The sequence below is a fragment of the Haemaphysalis longicornis genome, unplaced genomic scaffold, assembly GCF_048455015.1.
Source record: "Haemaphysalis longicornis isolate Haplotype H1 unplaced genomic scaffold, Haemaphysalis longicornis Haplotype H1 scaffold_93, whole genome shotgun sequence".
NCBI classification, from domain to species: domain Eukaryota; kingdom Metazoa; phylum Arthropoda; class Arachnida; order Ixodida; family Ixodidae; genus Haemaphysalis; species Haemaphysalis longicornis.
In genome coordinates this window covers 95,361-114,982 of record NW_027526466.1, presented here as the reverse complement: position 1 = coordinate 114,982, position 19,622 = coordinate 95,361, and the positions used below count along the sequence as shown (strand labels likewise).

Here is a 19,622-nt window from a genome sequence, read left to right as displayed (position 1 = left end):
ACAGCACCCTAGGTACTCTATTGCGACACGCATCGCGGACACAGCCCTGCGTAGGGCAATAGGCCAGAGTGCACACTCATCAGAACTTGCCCTTCGCAGGCCGCAGCAGACAGACGGAAACACAAGGGACATGCGGCACGGTTGAGCTTCACCGATCAGTGGGGAGTGCCTACACAAGCAACAAGCTTAACACGGGCCCCCTGCACGACTGCACCTGGCTGCCCGTTTTCTTCCTAAAATATTCCTAGGTGGTCAGTTGGGCTCGTAAGATCCACGATAAGTGTCTGGGGACGACAAGTGCTACCGTGTGGGAAGCTGAAAAACCAGGGTTCAACTGTGTGCGTACCACATTTTCAAGTGTACAACCAGCCCCTGCATTTACCCCCACACGCAATGGGGCATCCAAAGAGAAAAACAAGAAACGTCTGTGCATATTTCCCGCACAGGTGACCGACCACAAATGCAACCTTTCGGTCATACCGTAAAGTTACGTCATACTTAAAGAGCACTCAAGAGGAGACCCTGGCCTAATTAGCGTAAAGAAGAAAACTACAAGAAAACAGCTTATGCACAATGTTTGCATAAATGACCTCGTTTGCCTCAATTTCTGACCTACGTTGCTCGAACTTCCTCCCTTTCCCACGATGTGCCGTGGAATCAGCCACTGCCCGTAATCACATTTCACTTTGCCGTATGTCAAACCTCACCAAATGAATTGAGCTATGGAAATGTACCACGTTATGGCACAAGTGTAAGACGTTCTGCACTTTATATTGCCACTTTGCAACACGAAATTTCATGAAGCCATACTTTATGTGGCGTGGAAAGTAATGACAACTCCTAGGTCCTTTGACAATGCAGGCAGGTAGCATCTAGTGGATAGCCGACCAAGAACCTCGCTGCAATGGGGTGGCGCAGCATGGCACTGCATCCCGGTGTCAAAACCGATTGCGTACTTGTTGTCAGCCTGCAAAAAATGCTCCGGGTGTGTGGCTTAAAGACCGGGGTTTCCCATCAATACAAGAAAGAATCGTGCCTGGCTGCTGCGCCTCAAGAGCTCCCCCTTATGCTGGTTGACCTTGGAATGGCAACACGGCCTGGGCTGAACAGGGGAACTTTATTTGCCTCAGTGGGAGCAGGGGCGCTTGGGGGACCCGTAGAGTGCCACGGCAGCACACACGCTTGGAGGTAGTGGTGGTCGCTGAGATCAGGCTAGGAGGAGACAAACCAGCCGGCCGCCTCGTACTCCTCCCGGGTACGGGGCTGCCCCACAAGGATGGCCGAGCCCCGGAGGGTCGTCTGCGTGCCCGTGGTCTGCGTCCGGGGCCCCGCCGTTTGGGAAGCAGTGGACAGCACCTGCGCAGCACGTCCAGCTCCTGCACTCCTGTGCCAACACACCCAATCGGGGCTGCAAACCGCAAGACCCTTCTCCCCTGCGTGGCCACGAGCTCCTTCCGTGGCACACTGCCACGCCAGGACGGCTGGAACCCGTGAATCACGTGCCCCTGCTGCTCACCCGGATGGTGGTGTCCCTGGCGGCCCGGTCCACCTGGTCGGTGAGCATGACAAAGGGGCTGGTGGCGTCCCGGGTGGGGCCCCCGTGCGACGAGGGCGGCGGGGCCCCCTCCTCCTCCTCCCCCGCCCGGCAGATGGGCCTCCTGCAACAGCAGCAGCAGCGTGAGCCGGCGTGGCAAAGTAGCGGCCGCCGCGGAGGAGCTCGAAGCGGCCGTGCTACTCACAGCGGGCGGCAGATGCACAGGGAGCCCCGGTTGGTGCCGTAGATGAGCCCCTCTCCGGGACGGGGCAGCCAGCGCACCGAGTTGAGGCTCACGGGGGCTCCTCCCCCCCCGCCCTGCTGCTGCTGCGGGGGGCCCGGCTGGCTCAGGTTGCCCACCTGCTGCAGCTGGCCACGGGGGCACTGCCACCGGGGGAACAACACTCGGCACATGAATGGTTGGGGTCGCACAAATGGTTAGCTGAAGCGTGACCGACGCAGAACAGGAAAGCAGCCTGTCTCGCGATGCATAAAAGCTCAGTCTGTGTTCTTTAAATAAGATCAGCCCACAGAAACTTTCGATTCCCAATCACTTCACATGCCCAGCCACTTAAAAACTGTTTATTTGAGGAGGCGGAATAGGTTTATTTTACACTGGCAAAGAAAGGGTGTCCTTCGCTTCAGGGAGGGAGGTGTCCTTATTCCGGGGCCCCTGTAGCTCTGGCCGCACTCGTGGCCTGCATCACTGACTGTCGCTGATCTTCCGGGTCCGAGCTGAGCAGCGCACTCTCCCACTGCTGCTCAAGAGCTGGGTTGGGCATTCGGGGAAAGTCGGGGCAGGCCCGCATCATGCGGTGAAGGGAGGCATACTGAGCCGTGCAGGAAGGCCATTTGTTTGACGGGTGCGTGGACTGAAGCCTTCCTGGGAGCAGGAAAGTGCGTGTGTCTCTCGTGAAGGATTTGTGCAGAAAAGGAAAGGCTTGTCGGGTGAGCCACCTGTGCTGGGGCGGCGCTGGTGACCACGAAGAGAGGCCACGCTCTAGATGAGAGCCCAGCATAGCTCTGGCCGGGGGGGCGTCTGTGTTCGGCCTCTGTCTTCTGCAGGTCTGGGTCGATGACGGACGTTGCCATCGCTGGCCAGAGCGCATGCTTGGCTGCATCCGTGAACCTCAAACTGACGGAATATATTTGGCTCTCGCCGATACTCACCCCGTGCCACGCTGAGTTTCTCCCTGAGCTCGAGGTCTTCACGGCCCAGTGTTGGTGGAATATCCCACACATCTGCCAGTAGGAGCGAGTGTGGGACGTTCCTGCTGGCTTATGGGGTGTGCTTTGGACAACTAAGGACACGAGCTTTCCAGTTGCTGCGGTGGGTGGTAGGCTGAGAGCTTGCTTGTAAAACATTTACTGATGCTTCCACGGGCGTCGGCAGGGGGGTGCAAAAGGCGCCCTTGCACCCCCGAGCCAGCCCAGAACAACTGCTCCCGGCAACGCTCAATACAATGGGTTTGCCCCCTCCAAGACAAAATCCTGCCGATGCCCATGCATGCTTCTCCAATTAACTCTCGCCGTTTACAACTCTGGTGACGTCACAAAACGTAGCACCCAAAAGCATATGGGGCGTCAACAGCTGTTTTTACGTTTCTAGGATTTTCTGCCTTATTCAAAAACTGCTAGTAGCGAGAATGGTGCATTTACATTGTCAGCACCGCAATCTGTCGATACAGGACAACTTGTTTCCACCCTCTAGGGTCTCTTTTAATGGCAATGATGGCAACTTCCCCCACGTGTACGCACGTGCCTACATTACATCTTGAAGTCTACACAACTGGATCACCTCCACCCCCCCTTTTTCATTGTGAACAAGGCTTTCATTCAGGAGCTGAAGCATCTTTGTTTTTAGAAAATTCTGTGCTCGGAGTCAGTTTTCAATTGTTGTCCCATCCAACTCTTAATTTCAATAGCTGAGAATGCGTTCTGAAAAGCCCAACAGTACACACCCCATCTGCAATGTCAACTTTGTGCCCTTGAAGACACTTCTCAACTGTGCACCCGGGGCACTTTCAGGGCACATTCTGAGCACAAATACGCAATGGCTGTGTGGCCCAAGTCTGCACTGTTGTCCTGGTGCCCACTTTTCACAGTGTGCCCATTAAATACTGGAAGACCCGACGTCCGCCTGAGGGCCAGAAAGTGTGCACGTATATCACGGCAGTAACTTCAGCAGCGTGCTACTGAAAGTGCCGTGCCCACATCAACCCGCTGGCAAAAAGGTTTCCGTGGCCCTTTTGAGTGCAGCAACCACTACGCAGCAGGTGGCAACAGTCTGGGCCCCAGAGCAGCACTCACCGACGACGACGACGGCCCATCCGAGTCAGCAGGGCTCAGCTTGAAGATCTGCGCCACCACCTGCACAAGCCAGAGGCCCCAAGTGTGGGTGGGAAGGAGCTGGGCACCATAACAGCAGTGGACGTGCTGCTGCTGCTGCTGCTGCTTACTACCTCTGCAATGCTTTCCTCGCAGGTACTTTTCTCGCCCCACATCGGCTGCTCATGTCGTTCAGATACAGACGCAAAAATAACTATCAGGATCGGTGCCGAAATAAGAAAGTTGTTCACTTTTTACACCTACAAATACAAGCAAATGCGGCACTGCCTACGTCACAACCGAAGCCGCCATATATGACAGCGCAATGCGCACACCCTACGATTGGCTGAACTTGCAATATTTTGTACAGGTCACTTTATCGACCTAACGAGCCTAAATGATGCTGTAGGGCACATTTTAAAGGAAGCATAAAACTTGACCGCAGATAGTGGCAAGGGCAGACACTTCCAGCGCTTGCGTGCCCTTCCAAGCCGTGTTACGATGAGCCGCTCTCTATGCTCTCAGCACCGGCAAGCGTACAGCAGACTCGGTGCTCTCAGTCCGGCCCAAGCGTCTCGACGTTCGGGGACGTGCTCTTCACTGGGAAGCACCGTTCCATGCACCTAAAAGCAACCACACCTTCTTCTTTCTCCTCTCTCTAGCAGCAATCGGCTGCCATGAGGCAAATTCAACCAAGCTATTTTTGATGGAAAGGCCTCCTGCGTCGAGAGTATCGCAACTGTGTGATAGCTCTCCACGAGTCAAACGAGCGAGCTCTCGCAGTGCCAGCCCGACGGGGCCCATTTGCAGGACCCGCTCGTGATGAACAGATGTCATCCCTGCCAGATTACAGTTAAACCTCGATATAACGAAGTCGTACCTGCGGGCGAAAATTTCGTTAAATCGAGAATTTCGTAAAATTGAGGTTTCGATTTTACAGTTAATTTAACCAGTTATTAAGGTCTCAAAACCTTGCCCATTGCTCAGAAACAACTGCTATGTAGTTACCTCTCCACTTAAACCGAAATTTGTACTAAAACTGGCTGCGAAAATTGTGTGAATTAAGAGTTTCAAAACACTTTGGCAATGGAATTCGGATAGCCGACAGTAGTTTGTGTCGTCGTAAAACCCGTGCTTTTTCCGCAACGCCACATTAAATATGATAGCAGACTAGGTTTCCACTTTGTCTTTTTTTCATTTCGGTCACTACTAATTGCCGCTGTTAGTCAATTGAACCCGCGTCCATGCCCCATGAACTTCAACCCGGCGAGGCGCTGGTTCGAAGTTACGCCTCTTTTCGTCCGTTTAGTGGTAGGCCTAGGCGTGGCGTTGAGGGGTGCGGCGGGCCAACAGCGGAAGGGTGCTATAAAGCTTTTGAAAGACTTTTCTCATGGACAAAGGCTCTGCAGTATGGGCGCGTGATGCAACCACGACACTCGAGATAAAGCCATGATTGAGAGTTGAGCGGAGTACACACGGACCGCTTCACTTTTGTGGAGCAGCGCTTACGCGCTCCCGCTAAAATGGAAAGCTTACCTACATTAAATATCTTCTGGCCAAATTTGATTAAGCAATTACTTTTATGCCCGCTGAGCCCTAAAGAAACCGATTTCTCCGCATCGCAGCTGTCTAATGAACACGTTTTGACCACGTTCGGAGAGCAATTTATTGCCACCAGCACTCGATGTTCAAGCCGTAGTGAAGAAGTCCGTAAGCAGTGCTTGGCCTTTCTTGACCAGGGTAGGCTTCACGTGACGCTCGTATGCTGACAGCGCTAACAAGGCTTGCTCTTCAACATTCGCATGCGCCTGCGTGCCTCCGCAGAATGTCGATGGCATCCATCACTTCACCGACACTTCCTCAGGCTCTTGTTCGGAACACTTTTCTTTCCCTTGGAGTGCTCATGCTGCTTAAGACTCATCTAATGATGGACGAACAAAATATTAATGTGGTTATCAGCGAGCACAATCTAGAGCAGCAGCACCGTGAGCAAGGATGCGTAGAAAGAGACACTTGAACTTCGGCCTTCGGCAGCCTAAGCATTGAGGGCGCTGGCGTAGGCAACGATGGAGACGTCAAAATGGTGGCCGCACTATTAAACCGTCCATGACTGCTAGCGGTTTTTGAGCAGCTTCTTTCATCGCTTTTAATTGTTGTCAACCGCATAATTCACCGCTTTTCTTTCATTTTAGCCTTTTAAGAGTTAATGTGAGTACTGCATGTTTTCAATGTAGGCTCTGAGAGGCAAAATAAAACGTGCCTCGACCGGAATTTCGTTCTTCCTTTCTCGCTATGACTTCGTTAATTCGAAAGCGCCGCACGAAATTACTTCGTAAAATCGAGATAAAAATACATGGATTTCGTAAAATTTTGATAGAAAACTTGAAAAAATTCGTTATATCGCAAAAAGTGCCATCAGCAGGATCATGAAGCGGAGCGTAGAGCAGCAGCTGCCTGTACTGACAGAACCCGGAACTCTGTGTTCACGGCAGCCACCTGGGACCCCATCACGCGCAGAGCCAGGCTAGCTGCGATCTCCCCAATCGGCACATGCAGACAAATCCACGTGCATGAGCACCGACCCAGCCCAGACCAGATTTCACTGTCCGCCATCCTGTGTGCAGTGGACGGGGTTTGTGGGGAGGCCCGTCGAGGACTGAGGCAGACAGGGGAGATTGTGGTGATCTACACAGACAGTAGAGAGGCCATAAAAATCCTTGGCCGCACCTCCAGGACTGGCACGCTTGCTCACAGGATCAAAATGGCAAGCACAGTGCTGTACCAGCAATATGGAGTGGAGGTGAGGGTGGACTGGGTACCAGGTCACGCCGGTGGCATTGGCGATGGAGCCGCACAGGCGTTGGCGAGCGAGCTAATGGACGACCGCTCCGCCCTGGCGACCCAGACTATGCCTGCACCAGGCGACCCCGACCCAAGAGCCAAAATTCTGGCAGCCAAGAGGGAGCGAAGGCGCACCCTTTGGCAGCACATCCCCACCAACCACCACCCACTGCCCCGAGGACTGCCACGGGGGGCTCAGGTCCTCATCCACAAGACACGTGCGGGGGCCGCACTAACAGCAGACGTGCTCGCCAAATGGCGGGCCCACCACCGATGCAGGCCCGGGGCTACCGACGACGACAGCGACGACAGCGACCACGAACAGGGCCCCATAGTGAGCTGCTCCACATGCACCATGGAAGTGTGCCCAACAGTGACCCACATGCTGTGGGAGTGCCCTGGCTACCGGGACCTCCGTGCCCAGTACCTGCCACCGCACATCAGCACTCTGCATCAATGGACCACCCCCAGCAACAACAGCCGCCGCTGCTCTCCCTCTGGGCGTTCGCTCACGAGGCAGGCATCGATCGCCGCATGTGATTGCAAATGTATACCATGTACACGCATGTGTGTACGCACTTCTTTCTCTTCTTTCTTTGTTTCTGTCTTTTCTCCGACACCCTTCTTCCCCTCCTATTAGGCCAAAGAGCCATTCCACAATAAAGACTTTTCATTCATCGCGAATTTCATTGAATCGAGGTTCGTTATATCGAGGTTCAACTGTATCTGAAAAATGACAAAAACTGCACATAGGTTGATGCTCAGGCATTGTGCACCAAGTTCTTGCACCTTGCCCGTCGCCCGAATGGAGGGTCGGCAGTTCAACCCCGCCCGAGCCAAGGCTTCTTTTTTCTTTTCCCGTTTCTCCCAGAAACAGGAAAAGTTTGACATTCACATTCGAAATCGGAGACACCCCCAACTACAGCCCGCTACGGTGACTCCATGTAAAGTTCTTTCGGCGCGCAGCGAAAGCTACAGAGCCGAAACATGCTGTCTTTCTACACAGCGGAATATGGTGCCGGCTTGCAGTTAAAAGACACTCTTAAAACGGGGTACAATGTCTATACTCGATACTTAAGACTTAATGTGAACACAGACGCGAACTTTTACAGTTGAAAATTGAGAGAAATGTGCTTTTATTATTACGCCAGATTCACAACTCAAACATTCACGACGTGCGTCAACTAATTCCAGCAGAGGTGTTCCAGCAGAGGATTGAAAGCTACTACTGCCCCTGCCACTGTAGACTCCCTTGCCACAACAAGCTATCGTGGCACGCAACATTTTCTTACACCTTTCAGGAGTCTGGGAAACAAGCCAGAACATGAAGGGAGTGTACAGGGGGTTGGCAGGGGGCGGGGAGGTGACTTGCAAGCTGTATGAAGCTAGTTCTCACTGGAGCCAGGCGGCGCCATCAGCGACAGCTCCGGAGGGCTGTCCACCTTTGATTTGCTGTTACTTGAGCCAGCATTACCGTGAATTTCGCTTCCTTTATAAAGTACAGCTAATTTTCCCTGATAGAAGCCCAAATTCCACGAGTTTTCCCCGAGTTTTTCCAGACTATTCAAAATCCCTTATAATTCCAGGTTTTCCCTGTTTTCCCGGTTGGTTGACGCCCTGATAAGCCTATCTCGGGGCGTCCGTTAGCAAATCTATTCAATTAATTTTGTGTGAATCAATGTGCAGGCTCAAAATTTTGCCAAAACGATTTGCATGTCGCAGAAGATCGCTCCTGTTCAAAGGGGCCCTAAATAAGCTTCTGAAGGTCACCATTTCAAACGTGCAATCGCTAGAGTACCCCATCACAACAACGTATACAAAATATTACACCTCTGCGTAAAGCAGGGGCTGCTGCGTGCACCTCGAACTGGCCCTGTTTCTCTAGGTGGTCGGTGACGTCACAGCTTCCACAGCGCTTCGGAGGCGACCGTGAGGGGGTACCTTATTGCGGGCCCTTTTTAACGAACAATAACTCGGCTAATACTCAATGCTTTCAAACTATTTTTGCGGCAGGACATTCCTCGGATAGTACTCCGGCAATTGCGCACGTAAAATCGCAACCTTTGGAACCCTGTTTAGCGCCCGCTTAGCTTCCATATTTTCTAGTAACTAAAGCTTGATTTTGGGCTGGTTGGGTACACATGACACCTTAGGAAACAGCGCGACAAACTCGGACAGAGAGAGGGCGAACAGACGCGAGCGCTGACGAGCAACTGGCGAAATTTGATTAGAGTTGGCAATAAATAGAAAAAGGAAACAACGTAATCATACGCCAGTGCGAGAAAGAAAATCTAAATAACCAAAGAAACGCCGTGAACGTAGGGGATGATGTTGAGGCGGCCCCTGGCATTCTCTTGAGACCAAGGGCCGCCTCAAGGTCATCCCCTATGTTCACGACGTTTGGCACCCCCTGAAGAGGATAGGCGACAAGGCAGGAGTGCGGACAGTTTTTTCAGCGCCCAACAAACTAGCCACCTTGTGCGCCATGGTCAATGATGGAAAGTATTCCAGGGCTAAGTACGCGACGAAGCATGAAAAACAGTACGTTAAATGCGTGGACTGCATAGTATACGAGATCCCACTTTCGTGCGGGCGGTTCTACGTGGGCCAGAGTGGCAGGTGCGTTAATGACCGCCTTTGTGAGCACGCATATGACATGCCACAGGAACAGCCTTACACTGCAAGAATTGCAAAGACTGCTACCCCAAGCTCAACGAAACCCACTTCTTAAAACGGTACCGGCATGCCCGATCCCGCGAAACCTTTGAAGCTTCAGTTATAAGCATTAAGGGGGAGGGGATGGGTGAATTCGGCTTCGGTGGCGCTCGTTAAGCGTGAGATTTGCGTAGCTGGCCGGATGAAAATAATGTTTGTGTGTTTTATCACATTTTATAGCCGACGCCGCTTTTCAAGCTTTGTTCATCTCGATTTTCTTTCTCGCACTGGCATATTATTACGTTGTTTCCTACTTCTATTTATTGCCAACTCTAATGAAGTTTCACCAGTTGCTGGTCAGCGCTCGCCTCTGTTTGCCCTCTCTCTGTCCAAGTTTGTTGCGCTGTTTCCTAAGGTGCCAAATTTTCTAATACCACAGATGAAAGCGAAGTCACTGCCACAAATCTGTATTTAGGCAATGCCAACGGCTGCAATGCAGAAAACATGGAAATTGGACCTCTGATAGAACTGCGGTTACTCTTATATGTGACCTAATTCTGGCAAAATTGCTGAAGTAGCGCTGGTATTTAAAGGCGGTGACAGCAATGTCTCAAAAGATTATCGGCCGATTTCAATATTACCCTTTTTTTTCGAAGGCGACTGGAAAGATTACATATTGTAGGTTCTCTAAATATCTCTTTAAAAATAGTTTGCTTCCCTGTTTTCAACATGGCTTTCGCACGCATTGTTCTACCGCAAATGCGTTACTTAAACGAAAAGAAACAATAGTACTAAAAAATTTTCCCGAAAATTTATTAACACTGGATATTTATAGTGATTTATCCAAAGCTTCTGATTCGTTGAGTCATAAGGTTCTGCTTAATAAATTGCACGCCTATGGAATTCGCGGTACTGCTCTTACTTACATCTTACTCAAATAACCAACAACAGTACACATCCTACAGTAAATTTTCATCCTAACTTAGATGCGTAAAAACAGGAGTACCGCAGGTCCCCTGTTATTTTTTCCTGCATATTAGCGATCGGCACTGTATTATTACACGCCCTGAAGTTAACCATATGCTGTGCTGAGGACACCACTCTTCTAATTGCAAGAAAAAGTACAATGGATATTGACAACATTTGTCAAGAAATGTTACCCATTTTTCTAAAGTGGACAGATAGTTGCCTTTGTGTTAATGCAGACAAAACGATAGGCATACTATTTAGGCCAAAAAATAAAGTACCTCTCCCTAAACCAATACGTGGTACAAAAAAGGTGCGTATACTTGAGACTATATCAGTGCTAGGAGTGCGCTTTTTTAGTACCTTGGGACATTATTGTTAGCGAATTTAAAAAATAAAAATGTGTAGAATAATTGGGATGCTAAATAGAACCCCTCATATACCGTATTTACTCGCGTAATGAACCCACTTTTTTCCCAGAAAATTCGGCATGCATTTGGGGGGAGGGTTCATTATGCGGGAAAAAATTGCGACAGATTTTTTAAAAGCTGAAATTCCACACAATGAAGTTGCTAGAAGAAGCGCGTCAGAGCCTTACCAGTTTCGTAAAAACGCCTCAGTGATTATGTAATGGAATTTCTTTCTTATTCTGAACATGCCAGTGGCCCCCCCATACTCGCCATAGAGCTGTCCTCCTCACTGAACTCGATTCTGGCTTAACATTCGTAGTCTGCCCACAGCGCACCATCTTCCGGGCCGCCCAGGCACCCCAGAAGTTATTTTCTCACACCCGGAAACTTCCCTTCTTTGGGCCCATGAAACACATGACAATCCTGTTCACCGACCAAAAACCTTGTTTGCACCCATCGCTTACACGCAGTGGGTCACATGAAGTGCTGCCCAGTCGCGCGGTTTCCATGTGCCCCACCACCGTCAGTTTAAAACCGTCTGCGCAACTTATGTACTGGCCCATCGCAAGGCACGCACCAGGAGCACAAAAAAAGGTCGGAACACAGCTGAACACCACCACCACGGGGCGTCATGGCGAAGTCGTGGAACAGCAAGGGGAGGGGAGTGCAGAGTACGTTTAGTGCTTCGTTCGCACGCTGCCAAAAACCAGCCGGAACGGCAAAGAGCAGGAAAGGAGTGCGGAGTACGTTTTGCGCTTTGTTCGCACGCTGCAACGTTTGTGTGGTGCAAGGTTTGTTTTGTGTGCAGCAGGCGGCGCACCGAAAGTGCGCAATTTTTAAATTGTGAGCCACGGCATTCCCGCTCACGTCTCGGGCTACTGTTGAGATATCTTTTTGTTGGAAGGCCTTTTTAGCATTTCTGCGTGTTCTGTGGCGCGATACCAAGTTACTGCGATCGCCTACAGCAGCAGCAACCATGCTGAGATGAAAACAAATCCCCCCTGCATTTTTTATTCCAAGGGACAAAAAAGTAAATTCTCAAGAAGAAAAGTAGGGGGAGGGTTCATTACCCGAATGGGTTCATATGCGAGAAAAAACGGTATTACCTGAAAAAATAAGGATTTTATTTTACAATTCCCTATTCCCCCCCCCCCCCCCCTTCCCTAACATATGGCCAGTTGGTCTGGGGCACAACAACTAAAACGAATTTAAACAAGTTGCTCCTCTTGCAAGAGAGAGCTATAAGAGTTGTAGCCGATGTTTCATTTGGCACTCACAAAAAAGAGCTGTTCGATCAAGATAAAATGTTTTGCCTAGACGGCGACCATCATCCTCCTCATCAGTGTACACACTAGCTGCGCCAACAGAGCATCAGTGCCCTGGCTGGAAGAACGTCTCTGCTGGGGCGGTCCCTTGGCATACCCGCTCGGCAACCCTTTAAATGATGCTTGCTTTGCTTTCTCATCATGTAATGTTTACAAGCAAGTGAAGTATCGTGTTAACACGTTTATGGCAATTCAAGATTCAGACTTCACGACTGTAATAGTAGCCTGACTTTGCTTGTTCCGTTTTATTTTTGCCTTCCTTCCTCTTTTCTACAGGGCCAATTCCGACCTGTTCCTTTTTTGGTAGGACAAACTTGCGTCGCCAGTTGCTGGCGAATTTAGGGACAGCTGCCTCGTCGAGCTGCCACGCAGTGCAGCTTTTTGTGGCTGCTGCATGCTCGGGGAAAATAAATTTGACTCGATACGTCCCCTGAACGGTGCCAGCAAACTCCCCCTGACATAATGCTCGAGTGCAAGCGGTCCGCTTCATACGACGAACCCTCGGTGTTTTTCCCTCGCTTTTACACCGCTCCACCGCCTCGTCTCGACCCGTCTTTATTCTTGGCCCCCGTTCGACGCTGCTTGACGTGCAAAGCTCCACAGGCAGCCGGGTACTCGTGAAGTAACACAGAAAGCTGGGAGAGTCGCTAAGAGCTCATAATGAAACGGAAGCGAGCGACAACCAGAAGGAACAATTACAACGGGATGGAGCGCTACTGTAATCAACTAAACTTTTATTGAAAAAGAGAAAACACGAAGAAAAGACACAAAATAAGATGCTGCATCACTTGGGCCAGACACAAGCGAACCTTTTGTTAGGTAACATCCAGGTAGCCTACTTCAAGATTAGACAGAGATACACTTATCACCCATTTTTGCGATGTGAGCTGCCTCCACGATTTCTTTCGGTCACGGTGTCGATACAAGACAGTAGTTTCATTGAACAAGGGACGGCATCCACATGACAAGAAGAGAGGGTCAGAGAACGGGCCTTGTGGGAGGAATGAACCTCCAAGGCCTCTGTTGTAAATAGTTCTGAAGGGCTTCACCTCCAAATCTTCTTTTCCGCAAAAACGCACAAGCCTGACATCCCTTTTCGTGCTACTGTGTCTGAAAGGGGCCCCTGGCAACACGTGGTGTCTGGGTTTCTACAGCGCCATCGTTCCTCGTTGAACATTCGGGACCCGTTTCGCGTACGCAATTCTGAGACTGTGGTTGAATTCCTATAAAACGAGAATCCCGGTTCTTGTTATGGTTTCAGTATTGGTATTGAAGGCGCGTTTTACTCCCTTCCGCATGATAAACTTATGGAGAGTGTGAAACTGTGCATCACTGAATAAAATGACGAAACGGCCTTCAGGACTAAGTGTGGCGTGTCTGTGGAAAGTTCTCTGGAACTGTTGTCCTTCTGCCTTTGTAGGATGGCAGAATGAAGTTATTTTTTTGGAAAAGTCGGGTGTTTGCACAGGCTTGAGGGTTGCCCTTATTCTCTGTGAAATCTTCCTTAGCAGGGTGGATCGCCTATTGGAGAGGTATCTCCATGGGTGCATAAACGTGTATTTCATTCCGTTGACGACTTTTTAGTTCTGTCAGATAGGCACGATTACCACAGAGTTTGCGTTGGCATCTTAAAAAGTTTTTCCAGAGTGCGGCTGTGGATTGAATTTCACCTTTGAGTTGCCTAAGGACAATGTTCTCCTGTTTCTTGATTTACGCTGCGTTTTTCCGATCGCCATGCTTGTTGGTGGTTCTGGCTTAGGTCCTCCAGACCGCTCCTAAAGTACGGATCGGCCCACTCAAAAGTTGTTAGGAATGGCATCGCGCTCTCGTGCATCAAGTCTGCCCTCTCAAAATCCTGTCCTCATTCTGTGAGGTTGAAGGCTGCTGGGTTTCCCGATAACCTGTTGTCGAGTGTACGAGAGAAGCGTGTGAAGTGGGTAAATTCTGGGTGTTGTTCCGAGCCCAACCGAGACAGGGATGAAATTAGAAAAAGAAAGATCCGGCAGTGCCCTACATGCATAGGATCGAAAAAAGTGGCAAAACGTTTTGATGTTGATGTTTTGTTTAGTGCCCCGGGCGGGTAAGATTTCTCGTGTTTGCGCGGCTGCTGAAAGAAAGGCCATGTCTGTCAAACACACTCATTTGTATGTGGGCTGCCGTGTGGCGGTGATCTATAAGATACCGCTGAAGTTCAAACGTGCCCATACAGTTGAACCTCGATATAACGAACCTCGATTTAACGAAATTCGCGATATAACGAATTTTTTCAAGTTTTCTAACAAAATTTTGCTAAACGCATGTATTTTTGTCTCGATTTTACGAAGTAATTTTGTGCGGCGCTTTCGATTTAACGAAGTCACGGCAAGAAAGGAAGAACGAAATTCCGGTCGAGGCACGTTTTATTTTGCCTCTCAGGCCCTACATTGAAAAAATTCAGTACTCAAACTGACTCTTGAAGGCTAAAATGAAAGAAAAGCGGTGAAATCTACGGTTAACAACAATTAAAAGCGAAGAACGAAGCTGCACAAACCGCTAGCGGTCATAGACGGTTTAATAGTGCACCCACTATTTTGACGTCTCCATCGTTGCCTGCGCCAGCGCCCTCTATGCTTAGGCTACTGATGCCTACTTCAAGCTTTTTTTTTTCTACGCGTCATTGCTCACGGTGCTGCTGCGCTAGGTTGTGCTCGCTGATAACCAAATTAATATTTTGTTTGTGCATCGTTAGGTGAGTCTTGTAAGCAGCATGAGCACTCCAAGAGAAAGAAAAGTGTTCCGAACAAGAGCCTGAGGAAGCTCGGTGAAACTGACAGCCACCGAAGTGTGATGGATGCCATCGATGTTCTGCGGAGGCACGCAGGTGCACACGAATGTTTAAGACCTTGTTAGCGCTGTCAGCATACGAGCGTCACGTAAAGCCCGCCCTGGTCAAGAAACGCCAAGCACTGCTTATGGACTTCTTCACTACGGCTTGAACATCGAGTGCTGGTGGCAATAAATTGCTCTCTTTGAACGTGGTCATCTTCGTTTCACCAGCGTTCATTAGACAGCTGCGGTGCGGAGAAATCAGTTTCGTAAGGGCTCAGTGGGCATAAAAGCAATTGCTTAATCGAATTCGGCCGGAAGATTTTTAATGTAAGCTTTCCGCTTTCCGGATCACGTAAGCGCTGCTCCACACAGTGAAGCGGTCCGCGTGTACTCCGCTCAACTCGCAATCATGGTTTTATCTCGAGTGTTGTGGTTGAATCACGCGCCCATACTGCGGAGCCCTTGTACATGAAAAAAGTCTTTCGAAAGTTTCATAGCAGCCTTCCGCTGTTGGCCCGCCGCGCCTAAGCCTACCACTGAATGGGCGAAAAGAGGCGTAACTTCGAACGAGCACCTCGGCGGGGTGAAGTTCACGGGACATGGACGTGGGTTCAATTGACTAACAGCGGCATTTAGTAGTGACCGAAATGAAAAAAGAAAAAGTGGAAACCTAGTCTGCTATCATATTTAATGAGGCGTTGCGGAAAAAGCACCGGTTTTACGATGACACATGAACTACCGTCGGCTATCCGAATTCCATTGCCCAAGTGTTGAAACTCTTAATTCACACAATTTTCGCGGCCAGTTTTAGTACAAATTTCGCTTTAATTGGAGAGGTAACTACATAGCAGTTGTTGCCTGGCGAGGGCCAAAGTGTTAAAACCCCAATAACTGGTTAAATGAACTGTAAAATCGAAACCTCGATTTTACGAAATTCTCGATTTAACGAAATTTGCGGCCCCAAGTACGACTTCGTTATATCGAGGTTTAACTGTATTGGGAAAACTGGACGCTGTTTGAATATCCGGCTGCACAAACATGAAAGGGCCCTAAAAACAGATAAGCTTTCAAAAATGTCCACGCATTGCTCGTCGTGTGGACACCGTCACCAAAAGACCGTGATTGTGTTAACTGTATGGTTCCCCCCCCCCCCCCCTTTTTTTGGTTCCTTTCCTTTCGTTTTTGTTGTTTTGCTGTTTTTTTTTCTTTTGCTGTCAATTACCCGACTGTTGACTGTTTTTTTCTTTTTTGGAGTTCTTGCTTTGAATCATTTTTTATCACTTTCACTATCACATTCACTGAACGTCTGTACCCTTGCAACGTTTTTTTTTTCATGTTATTGGCGTTTTCTTTATCAATTTTTAGTCATTTTTGTATAAATTACATTTAAAGAGTGTTTTATTTTTTGCATTCACCTCTGCTGCTACCCTGCATATTGACTGCATTCGTTGCATTTACTTATCGAGGGTCCCGTCGCAGTCCCTGGACTTTGGGACCCTTGTCTGCAAAACATAACCGCCTGTATTCTTTTGTTGACATAATAAGCTTCATTTGATTTGATTTGAAAAAAAAAGACGCGCGAAATCGTGGAGGCAGCTCACATTGCGAAAATGGGTGATAAGTGTATGTCTGTCTAATCTTGAAGTAGGCTACCTGGATGTTACCTAACAAAAGGTTCGCTTGTGTCTGGCCCAAGTGATGCAGCATGTTATTGTGTCTTTTCTTCATGTTTTTTTGAATAAAAGTTTAGCTGATAGTAGCGCTCCGTCCCATTGTAATCGTTCCTTCTGGTTGTCGTCGTTTCTTCACGCTTCCGTTTCATTACGGGTACTCGTGAGCAGGAGTTTACCTTGGACGGCCCCGCGTGGGAGCAGAACGCCAACGAGCCAACTGCGAGAAGTCAAAGTTGAGGTGGCTGGCGGACTGTGAATTTGAAGCTCCCAACAAGCCGCCAACGAACGCGAAAACATTCGACGCAACTCCACAGCCATGACTGAACCCCCGCTTTCCTCGCCCGTGCGATCTAAGTTTCTTCTTTTCTCGACGCTCTTTCGCTCTCTACCTCTGCTTTCTGCTGACCAGTGTCTTTGAAAGCGGTGTTGTTGCCCCCCTTCTTTCTTTGCCGCATTTTTTCCATCGCTGCCTGGTACCCCCTCGTTTCGCTTGGCCTTGGCAGATTCACACTCACTTGTTCCCCCGCTCAGTTCGCTCGACCACGAGGGCCTCGTCTTGCGCACACAAGGCTCTAGGCCGGCGGACTACAAATAGCGCCGGATGGCATGCGGGTCACGTGGTGCATGGTGCTCGGCTGGCGGGCTAGCTCGGACTCCGTGGGTGGGAGGCACAAAATAGGCATTTTGTCTTTTTTAAACTTGGGATTTTAGCTAAAGGTTCACAAATCATGCAAGAATGTGCTAAATATAAGAGTTTAAATAAGTTCTTAGTGTGTGACCGTCCACTAGGCCGGCATTTACCATTTACCCGCACCCCGGTCATATGCCGCTCTTGCACAGTCCCTTGAAAGCCGTATCATCGGGGTTACACTGTAACTTGCAAAAACAATGAAGGGAGCTCGCACTTAAAGCAACCAATGAAGGGAGCTCGCACTTATAGCAACAATGGTGGAGTAAAGGTCGTTGTGACAGTGAAGAAGAAGTAAATCGGCTGCAGTCGTGGACTGAAACTGTGTCATTGATGGCTGTGAAGCTTGTGTATAGCTTCGCTACTATCAAGCCTTGCGCGTTAGAGTGAGCTTCCTTCATTTTTTTCTTCTTTAGTTTCCCGCGCGCACCTCTTCACGAAACCCCAGAGAGAACCACAGGCCCCGTGCCTCACCTCGCGGTCGTGCGGGGGCGGGGGGGCAAAGTAGCCCTGGTGGTGGTGGCGGGTGGAGGCGAAGCCGACGACCAGGTAGCGGGCCAGGGGCGAGAGGCTGACGGAGATGGCGTTGGCCCCGAAGCTCCAGGTGTGCAGCAGCTGCGGGGGCCGCTGGTGCAGGCCGTAGACGCACAGCGAGGCGCCCAGCAGGCCGCAGGGCACCAGCGCAGCCAGCAGCTCCCCGCACAGGGCCACGCTCGAGTCGTTGTGGATCTTGCACCGGGGGGCCACCACGCACGCCTGGGCTGCGGGGTGCCACCGAACCGCATTGGCAAGGTCAGCCGCCGCACGCGCTCCGACATTAATCGGTGACCCAGATCCCAACTTCTCTCCTGCCCGCTCCTCCAAATGGAAGCGCACTTTGTCATTCACGACACATGACTGACGTTGTGAGCAGGCATACACCACAATGACGACGCATCAGCCCCTGCTTCCTCGCATGCAGCACCCCCTGTGCCCTAACAACAACTCTCCAACCCAAAAGCAAAGGCACCACCACCCGGCCACTTTCTCCGTGCCGAGCCACTCGACTCTTGGTGCTCCCACCTTTCCACTCCTTGCCACCTTACTGCCGTTCTGCCCCAAGAACCCCGTTGTGCGACTCAGGCAGATGGAATGCTTCTTTGACTGCATAATAGCGCAGCAGGACCGTTACTCACTGGTGTACAAGCTTAGCCTCCACTCTGCCACAGCCTGAAGCCCAGCCCTACGACGAGCTCAGGGCAGTCCTCCTTGAGCGCCACCGTCGGTTCCTAGAACCACACGTGCCAGCCGGCCAGCCTTGTACCACACCCGTCGAGTGCCTCTTGTCACACACCCTGCCCCGTGGATCGACAACAAACACCGACTGCACGCCAGCAGCCCCACACAATCAAACCCCGGGACTGTCTCTGAAGAAACCTTGTTTACCACCTGTCACGAAAGCGGCTCCTGAGGACCCAAGTGAGATTTCGGCAACCACCCCGCCCTGTCCGTCCACCTGAAGAATTCAGCTGAAGACACTGCTTCCCCACGCATTTCGACCATCTGCGATGTTGCTGGCGCGTCTACTAGCACTCAACAGTTCCTGCCACACAGCACTCACAAGACGCACACTGTGGTACACACTACCAAATACAACGAAAGCCCCACCTCCGGCAAGCTGCCACTGTCCCGACAGGAGGTATGTCACCGACAACCCTCTGGCCCATGCGACAAACTCCAGCCAGATGACTCTACAGTGCGGCGTTCACATGCATGACCAGCATGGCTTAGTGGATGCAGAGTTTGTGAGACACGGGTCTCGCATGTCCCAAGAATTGACCACAAGGTCACCGTGTCGAAAACAAACCTTCTCCGAACGTTTCCCTGCCAGGCCGGGACGCACCCCCAGTGCCGGCTCGGTTTCCGGAATATCAGGGAAGGAGTGGCTTAACGTAACACGTCCAAAGGAAACAGCAAGGGTGAGAAATCGCCTTTTCAGTTTGTTGTGCACGCTTCCGGGACGATGAGCCCACCGTTTCAACATCAGAATCTGACACTGCGGAACTAGCGCCCCTTCCTTGGATGAGAAACTCTCAGAATGCGCATCCGAGCTCAGCTCGTATTCAGATCGGAATCGAAAGAACCATCGCCCCCGTCCACATTCAAAGGCCCCGCGCTGTCAGCCAGACAAAAGTAACCGCGCGTATGGAGGGAGCACTTTCAGCAGCCCACACGACACACAGAAATGATGCGTTGCGAAATTATGATCACAGATAGAGATAAAAAGATGATTGAAACAACAACCTGGTTTGCTCCTGACAGCGGCAAGTGAGAGCGCAGCGGACGAGCGAAACCCGTGATTGAGTCACGTTTCAGTCTATTGGAGAGGCAACGGTGCGCTGGACTTACCTGGCG

At 50.5% G+C, this 19,622-nt stretch overlaps 1 protein-coding gene across 3 annotated transcripts in view; it reads right to left on the bottom strand.

Annotated features, from left to right (window-relative positions):
• Positions 1 to 1,111: 1,111 nt before the first annotated feature.
• LOC144154809 (activating molecule in BECN1-regulated autophagy protein 1-like) overlaps positions 1,112 to 19,622 on the bottom strand; it is a 105,046-nt gene continuing 86,535 nt past the window's right edge. For 2 of the 3 annotated variants that reach the window (XM_077685911.1, XM_077685910.1), the window contains exons 14-18: positions 17,703 to 17,989; positions 3,845 to 3,904; positions 1,740 to 1,918; positions 1,517 to 1,658; positions 1,114 to 1,356 (exon numbers count right to left, since the gene is read on the bottom strand). In XM_077685911.1, coding sequence (XP_077542037.1) covers positions 1,213 to 1,356; positions 1,517 to 1,658; positions 1,740 to 1,918; positions 3,845 to 3,904; positions 17,703 to 17,989 — 812 coding nt within the window. In that variant the 3' untranslated portion in view covers positions 1,114 to 1,212. Of the gene's footprint in view, positions 1,357 to 1,516; positions 1,659 to 1,739; positions 1,919 to 3,844; positions 3,905 to 17,702; positions 17,990 to 19,622 lie in introns of all 3 variants that reach the window. The other variant, XM_077685912.1, reaches the window with a different exon arrangement.